General features: G+C 41.6%; 1 protein-coding gene across 2 annotated transcripts; it reads right to left on the reverse strand.

The window, feature by feature from the left end:
- Positions 1 to 1,844: 1,844 nt before the first annotated feature.
- Positions 1,845 to 4,889, reverse strand: LOC139073084 (uncharacterized). 2 transcript variants are annotated; one of them, XM_070556060.1, is made up of 8 exons: positions 4,239 to 4,889; positions 3,892 to 4,120; positions 3,552 to 3,782; positions 3,316 to 3,457; positions 3,075 to 3,221; positions 2,746 to 2,972; positions 2,506 to 2,633; positions 1,845 to 2,414 (listed from the first exon to the last, which is right to left on the reverse strand). In XM_070556060.1, exons 1-8 carry the CDS (start codon positions 4,684 to 4,686, stop codon positions 1,990 to 1,992), a joined length of 1,977 nt encoding a protein of 658 aa, XP_070412161.1. In that variant the 5' UTR covers positions 4,687 to 4,889; the 3' UTR covers positions 1,845 to 1,989. The 2 variants fall into 2 exon arrangements, with proteins under 2 accessions (XP_070412161.1, XP_070412160.1); XM_070556059.1 differs by having other exon boundaries at positions 2,506 to 2,657.
- Positions 4,890 to 8,899: the final 4,010 nt, after the last annotated feature.

Genomic DNA, 8,899 nt, shown 5'->3' on the forward strand with positions numbered 1-8,899 from the left:
AAAGAGGGAAATCAATGGATCCTGAGGAAGGTGGAATAGGTGGAGAGAGCAGAACAAGGAGAGGGTGAAGAAGGTCACACCAGAGCCAGCTTGAACAGGTGAGTTTAAAGGAGACCACTGAGTCCACTGATCTCAGGCTCAGGGGGAGAGAGGTCCAGAGTCTGGGGGCCACAGCAGCAAATGATCTGTCAACTTTGTCGAAAGCTAGGATGCTAGATTTCGAAAGCTAGGATGCTATCTTAGCTTAGCTACATGAATGGTGCAGCTCATAAGCACACCTGGTCCGGATCGGAACCGGTGTCAGAACCGGAGAGGATCTGGAAATTTCAAACTGTAAAAATGAACTTGCTTCGCTTGGAATGAGTCGTCGGACGGTATTAAAAACACGGCCCGTTTACAGGATCTTAGCTTCTTTGTTGGTTATACCGTCAGATTTAGAGCGTCGTCTATTCCAAGTTATACACAAGCAGTACACAAGTAAGTGTCAGCAAACACACAAATAAGCACATTCACTCTCCCTTGTGAAGATAAAACAATCTTGTTAGCAAAATCTTTGGGTGGTCATAGACTTGGTTGTGTGAGAGATGAGTCAGCGCTATGCTGATAAGCTCCATCTCGTTTCAACAGGACAAAACCCAGCCAAAGAGTTTTTGTAACTTTAGAAAGAACGGAACTAACAGGAAGAGTTATGATTTGATTAGACTGGATCAGCATGACATGAAAATGTTGCGATAAGGATTAGCTACTTATTTATTAAATGTTCAATAAGATGTGATGTTCCATATAAATATGAAATATTAATCTGAATGTTTAATCAGAAGACTTTATTCAGGGAACACACATACTTCATATCAATCCAGACAGAGTCAAGAATATAGTTATAAAAATGATTTTAATTCTATTTTTCTAAACTAAACGATCGTACATGACAAAGTATGAATGAAATGATAGTTGTACAGCTAAAAGATGATGAATGGGATGTGAGCTGGGTGTTTTAGCATCACCTTGGGAATATCTGAGAGAAATTGTGGAGTCTGGGTGGTAAAATCAGTTTGGCTGTATGGTTTGATAAGCTAGAGATTTGTTTATAAAACCATCCGACACAATCGTGCACAGTCTACGCATCTTTGTGTAACTGTTGCCCATCGACGGTCCAGACAAAAGCGGCCCAAGAGGTTCACCGGACATCGAGACCACAGGAACCCAAAGAAGGGCAGTTCCTTTTGAATTCAGATTTCTAGTCCAGCCATGAGATGCAACCAGGGTCTGCAGGTTAGATGTCTTTCTGAGGTGTTGGGTGGCTCAAAAAAGAGTTGTTGTGTCTGAAATCACTCACAAGCATTGCAGAGATAGCCTGGCAAGCCAGACTAAATAAATGTATTATTTAGTCTGGCCATGCTTCATTGACGGCTCTCGGTTGTGGGGCGGGTTCTACCGTTGTCTTTCAAATGATCTCCACATTCCACTGGACAATGAATGTGACATACTCTTGTTTCACTCTGTTGCATCATCCCACCCACCAGGCATGTAGAGTGCCATGATTGGCCCACAAAGCGGATAAAGCTCTGTGATTTGTTCACTAAGCAGATAGAGCACTATCATACCTGTCAAGTTTTGGATTTGAAAATAAGGGAAAATTTACAACACCAGCAGCGAGCCAACCCGCCGCCACAGCCGAGCGCTAGTATATCTTACATTGTAAGATAGGTGTACAAAAAATCTATAATAACCACTTTTCAACCACTTACTACAATTCAGTGATCAGAATCTGAGGCCTACCTTTGTTGACATTGAAATGCTGTGAACATTCTGTTATAATACAGCCTAAATGAAAACACAAAAGGGGAAATGAAGCATATTTATTGATTTTACATTTTTCATTTTATATACAAGTCAACACATTACTTCCTGTTCATTTCACATTGCTTGTCTTTAAGTTAAACATTTACATTTTATTTTCATTACACATTTTCTTTAGATGTATCATGTTCACTCATGTGGCTCTCTGACATTCACTAATGACTTATTATACAAATGTGTTGCAGATTTAGCATTCTTTAACACTTTTTTGGAAGGAGTGTATTTGTAGGCTGGGCCAGAGTGGTTGATTTTACATGACAGTAAAGCACAAACAGTGCTGTTGTCTAATGACATCCTATTCTCTGTAACAATCTTTCTCACCATACTAAACACCCTTTCAGAACTGGCATTGCTGTGGGGAATGCAGAGTAAAGCCTTCATTAATCTTGGCAGCTCACTGAACCTCACATCCTTCCCTAGCAGGCCCCAGAATCTGTCAATGTTGTCTTCTTGGGGGAGTTGCTTGCTATCTGTCACCTGGTAGTCAATGAGTTCCTCTCTCAGCCTATCTTCACTCAAGCTCAACTGAGGAAACATGGCCCCTAGCCTTTCCACTGGAAGATAAAGAAAGTGTTGCAAATCTAAACCATGCAATATTTAATCAATTCAATCATTCTATCAATGGAGAACTGCCCTAACATCTACCTGCCCCTGGAGGAATGTCGAGGCGAGCAGCAGGGTCCAGCACTTTCAAGTCCCTCAGGAGTGGATGGTCAAGGGGAAAGGAGGAGAACATCTTCTGAAGCGCTGCTTCATAGAACCTTCTCACAGATCTACAACAGCGTAAGAGTAAAAAACTGCATAGTGGCAGCATTTTAGGCACAGTACAGCATATTCTCTCATACTGATGATGACCATTATAAAACAGCTGGGTAATATACTCACTGAAAGATTTTCTTCTCAGTGGACATGGGAAGCTCTACGCTTTTCATGAAGGCCTTTGTGTCTGCTCCAATAAAGAGCTCCTCATCAGCCAACTGAAGTCCTTGTCCATACTCCACCTCCCTGAGAGGTATACCTACGATGGCCCTGGCTGGTATGAGGTAGCCCAGGATCCTCCTGATCAGCCTGCACATTTCCTCTTCCAGTCTGTGAATTTGTACTCCCTCTGACTGTAGAAAATATCATGGGTCACAACAAAATATCAGTGAATGCTACAATTAGCAAAATCACATTTAATATTTACACATACATTCAATAACACTGACACCCACCTGGAAGGCAATATTAAAATCAGATAAAGGTTTAAGGGCAGCAGTCAGGAACATGAAGTAGATCTTCATGACTGGATCACGCAGATGGCTGGCTAAATCATGTATTTTGGCGCTCCTCTCCACCTCCTCATGACTGTTGAAGTAGGCCTAGAGTACATGGGGAAACAAGGTGGCAATAGTTAAATAAAAGGAAAACACAGAATAGTAAGCTGTATGTATCTGCTGGAGTTACCATCCTTACCTGCAGTGCGTCCCACTGGTTCAACACTCTCTGGACACAGGTTAATAGACTCAGCCATCGGGTGCTGCAGTACCTGAGGAGCTTCAGGTGGTCTGAATCGGTAAAATCTACAAATTCTTTATAGATTTCACATCTTTTTGCACTGTAATATAGACAATTATTTAGTTAGTGGATGGAAATGTATGTGTATGTCTGAAGATTATCAACTGCAGGCCTATTTATTTATAATAATTTACCTTTTATCAAAGTGGGTGTATATCCCAACCAGGAAGTCTTCCACTGGTACCTGTGCTGCTTTGATGGCACAGCCAGTGGCCAGTTGTGCTAGGTGGCAGATGCAGCCAAGGTCCTGGACATGGGGCTGGCTGGTCTTCAGTCTGCTGATAACAGAGTTGTGTCTGCCTTTCATGACACTGGCGTTATCAGAGTTAAAGGCTATCAGGTTCTCCCATGGAATTCCTCTTTTTCTATTGGAAATATGAAAAAAAAAAGCCATAAAATGCCTTACACTAAATGTAAGATTATAATTAAATGCAAATTACTACACACGTCAACAACACATTGCAGTTCCCCTACCTTAATGCTTCACTCAGCTTTTCATACAGATTTTCTGCATTTCCTACATTGCATATGGGCATCTCCATGAATTTTGTAGCGACCTGCAGAGTGGCCTCATCATAGAGTCTGGTCAGGATGACGAATTCTTTGTCCGTTTTTCTGTTGTTCGACTCGTCACACATCAATGAAAAGGGCTGCGATCGGCATGTTCTGGCCAACTCCTCATCTAGCTCTGCTGCTATGGCACCTGTTGAGTGAATGCCCAGTAACGTTAGCTAACAATTTACCACCAATATGCCTGCTGGACATGATTATGACTATGTATACGCTTTCATAATATTTATACTTAATTTAAATCAACTTACCTTTGATAAGTTGCGTAGATTTGGTTTTCCCCGCAGAATATTTTCGTGCAATAGCAGAGTCCGGGAACATCTCAGCTACACACTTGTTGAAGTCGTCACAGAAGGTGAAAGAAACATTGTTTTTGGCACACAGCATTGCCATTTTAACCTCCGCATTTATGACCTGGTCAGCCTCTGTGGTATTCCTTGTTACAAATGCCGACATCGTCTGGGCATGTTTCTGTGCTTCTAGCCAGCGCTTGTGCTTGGTTGATTTCTCATGCTGACTGACATCATTCCTTCCCCCGTGGGAGACACTAAAGTCGCAACTGCAAATCTTACAAAAAGCGTGACTTTGTCCCATCCTGCTCTTCTTTAGAAAAGTAAATTCGCTGTCCCATTTTTCTAGATATTTACACGATTTCTTTGATTTTTTGGCAGGAATGCCTTCTTCACTTCCATCCATCATCGCTCTCGTTTGTTGTTCCTGTTATGTTCCCGCTGTCTGCACAAATCTCGCGACAACCAGTTCTCGCGAGGCTACAGATAATTTTAAAGAGGCAGAGGAATTTTAAAAATACGGGAGATTTACGGGAAAATAATAATTCGGGAGGACGGCAGGAAAGCAAAGTAAAATACGGTAGTTTCCCGGCCAAAACGGGAGACTTGACAGCTATGAGCACTATGATTGGCCCACCATTATGGACCAATCACAGCTCTTTATGTGTTTGAAACCCCTCTAGAGAACTGTGATTGGCTAGCCAGAGTCCTGGTAGGAGCTGCTGAGGTTCCAATGGAGCATGCCTAGACCATTCTTTGCAAAGCAAGAATTTGGTCTAGTTCACTAGGCTATTGCAGAGAGGCTTTGACCTTGGGGTCAAAAAAGAGGATGGTTCCAAATGCTTGCTCACCGAAAAGAATCATGACAGGAAAAATATTCATTTTAACACGTCACTGATTGATGCGCACATTATTCAAACACTTTGGATTGAAACATGTTGTTCATTCAACACATTTGATTATATCAACCTATAAAGTTGTAAAGTCATTTATGTTCAAGGAAGATGAACTTTATTCAGAGTGAAAGTGCAGGAAGTCTTGTCTTCTGCATGGGCCTCGTCTCCCGCAGAGATAAGGTCATTCAGGAAAAGCACTTAATGGCTAACTCGAAGATCCTTTCTCAGCCATTGTGTCTCCATACAAGTAGCCCCCTCTCAGGACTTTACTAAGACGTCAGCATATCACGACTGCTTTGGCAGTGAGTTACGTTACTGAGCAGAGTCAAAAGGCATCAACAGACACCAATAACAATAAACATTTTATTCTGTCAATCAATCTTTGGGGCATTTTTCAGTCCGTAGCAGACAAAATCTTAAATACAGTCTGTGATCAGTGTCTTGTCGCTAGCGTCTGGTATAGCTTGATATCAGTTTAAGTGTGCCAAAGAGGATGTGTTGTGTAGGGCCGGGCCTTTTGATGATGCTTTCTTCTCCACACTCTTGAGTATCAGTCTCTTGAATCTTTTCTGAACAATTGCTGGATTTTTATAGCCTGGAAAGTCATCCTATGTGAAAATATAGTCAGGCCACGACCCCCAGACAGATCTTAGTCATGGGGCCGACATGCAGAGCAAAAGCATTTTGCTGCGACAACTGTCTAGATTCCTAAGCTAGGAATATTAATTGTTAGCATAATGTCTCCATTATTCAGTATTGTTTGTTCTTAAATTAAAGCATTTTCTCCATTAGATATCCATGGAAAGGCATTTCACAAAGTAACAGAAAAAACGTTTCCCCGTGCAGCTTTGTTTCTGTGCCAATCAAACCGGATTTAACTTGCAATAAAGACGTGATATTGTAAGGATAAGAACATTTATTAAAGCCTAAACAGAGAAGGAAACCACAAAGAAACAAAACCATTTGGAAATAAAGTTCTTAGCAAACAATGCTTTCTTCATTAGGAAAACGCGATCCATTATAGAATAAAGTGCTTTAAGCCTCCTCTGGGTCTGCTGCATCAGGTTTTGATCAGAACATTAAAAGGCAACATGAACATTGATGAGTAAATATGTTCTGACTGGTCCAGGTCAGTGTGGTGAGTTAGAAGAGAAAAAGAAAAATGTGAAAATGTGACACTTTTTGAGATTTACACACAGTTTCATGTATAAGTTATCAAATAAGTGTCCCACTTCCTGTCTTTTGTGCAGAATAAGAATCAACTGTGAAAATCTTGGAAACACATTTAAATTGCAATTGGAGTTGTGTTTTTGGCTAGCGACACTTGTTTTTTTGTGCTAACTGAGCTCTTTCACAAACATGGCAACTCAGTGGCTAATATCTCACTCCCAGCATGCACTTAAAGTTTTACTGAAGAACTCAAATGACATTATTGCAGTAAAAAGCTGTGAATTACTCTCTTAGTGCTCCTTCATTACATATGTGTGTAAGGCTGTCCAATGATGACGTCCAGTGGAAAAGGGAAACACTCCGACGGGCCTCACTTTACTCCTGTTTTTTCTCCTGCATCACACATTCATCTATAATCCTGCCTTTTCTGCAGGAACTATCCATCACAGTCTTCCAGGTTTCCCTGCCCGATGCAGAACTATGTAAAAAATGTTCCTGTGCCTTCCTATTGCCTTTTTAGGAGTGGGAAGAACTGCACTCACCAATCTCTCATTCTTCTTTCCCACTGTCGTTCATTTACAAAAGCACCAGGAATGATGTGGTGGATGTCTAGACGTGCATTCAGAGATATTTGTCAAATAAAGGTGAGCTGGACAAGATGAAGTGGAAAAAGTGTGTTTCTGGTGAACTTAAAGGGGCATTATGGAAGTTTGACAGCCAAAACATGTATAGAAATAATACATTTCTTCTTCATACATTCTCCTGCAATGCCCTGGTCCTGTAGAATGAGCCCTGGCATTTTTACTGTGATTGCCTGTTTTTCTGTAAAATCACAGAAAAAGAGAGCTGCTCGGGTCGAGCAGGCTGCTTCATGCGCGTTCACACTCAGGCATAGCCATCGGGCATTGCCCATAGCATTTGCGTAGCCAACAACAGGTTTGAGAAATGTTACCAAGAAACTCAGAAACACGCCTTCTTTGATACGGATGCTCTGACTGGGGAAAAGGACTATTTATGTGTCAGAGTTTAACTTAACCTTATTTTGCCCTTGTGTGAGTGCAAATGGTTATGACCTTGTCATATCAACATGCTGAAACGTTTTTTAATCACTGTAATCATAACATAACATTCATTTCACACTTCAGTCATTGAGCACAGATTAATGAAGCATTTCAATATATTATAATTATTATAAGTAGCAATAAACAAACATTTATTTAATGATTATCTAGCTTATAAGTTGTAGAAGTTCATATCTGATTTAGGAAATCTGGGCTGCGAGTGTTCCTTGTATGGAGGCATGAAGAGTCCTGAAAGATTGGACCTTGAGGAGAGAATGTTATTGTTGACACTTGTTACCTGTGTTCAGAGCTGCAGGCTCTGAGCTGATGGGATGAAAGCAGGCCAATTTACAGGGAGCACATGCAGTCTTGTGTCTCCTTTTTGACCAGATGTTGAATGGTCAAACTGTACCTAAAACCTCACCATCGCTGGACGTTACAATCTCAACAATTCCTCCACATTTTCTGGATTCTTCTCCAGCAACGGCACACCACATCAAACATGCCCTTTGACACAAAGCGTTGAAGGTAAAGGCCAAATAGTGTTTATCCAGGTTTTCACAGAAACGGGACGTCTGGGCATTTCCACACAACACAAGGTTACAGCAGACTCCTCACGCACAGACCCAGACTTACAAGCCACAGCTCTCAAATAAAAGTATTCGAAAATGGACTTTGTTTCAAAGTGATTTAATGCTTTGCAAGAAGCTTTCTGCCCAAGACAAGGAAGGTATTTTCCATTGAAAGGCTCACGTCTTTAAGGGGTTGTTAAATGTGGTCTATGTTGTGTTATACCTTTTGAGTGGATACACCTGGCTTGGCATTTGCCCATGCCTGTGTGTGTGTGTGTGTGTGTGTGTGTGTGTGTGTGTGTGTGTGTGTGTGTGTGTGTGTGTGTGCGCGTGTCTCTGTGTTGCCCTGGGATGGGCTGGCAACCTGTCCACAGTGTACCCCACCTGCTTGCCCAGAGACCGCTGGAGATGGGCACCAGTCCCCCACAGCCCTGCGTGGTTTAGTGGGTAAAGAAAATGGACGGATGGATATCTGACCCTGTTCTACGATATAAAGTAGACAATATTTCATATTCTATATTTTCACCAAGTCCCTCCCCTGGCCTCGAGCCTTGACCAATTTGCATCTTGGAAAACCCCTCCCACCCACTTGCATTCCACTGTGGAGACCATGGACAGCTTCGTCAGAGACAGGCTGAGACATCCCAGATGTAAAACAGAACGCTACCGTAGGTCATTCATCCCCTCTGCAGTAAGAGTGTAGAACTCCTCAGTTTAACTGGTACTGGCATTATCCTGGTACACAATAACATCAATGCAATACTCAGTATGTGTTAATTACGTGTGCAATACCTGATGTAGTATGTCTGTGTCCTTTATGCAGCATAGTTCTGAAATCCAAATTTCAATTTTATTTGTTGTTTTTAGTGGTTGAAGGTTACAATAATAGCTTATTGCCTTTGTGTGTTTAGCTGTAATCATGT

The sequence above is a fragment of the Nothobranchius furzeri genome, chromosome 11, assembly GCF_043380555.1.
Source record: "Nothobranchius furzeri strain GRZ-AD chromosome 11, NfurGRZ-RIMD1, whole genome shotgun sequence".
NCBI lineage: Eukaryota > Metazoa > Chordata > Actinopteri > Cyprinodontiformes > Nothobranchiidae > Nothobranchius > Nothobranchius furzeri.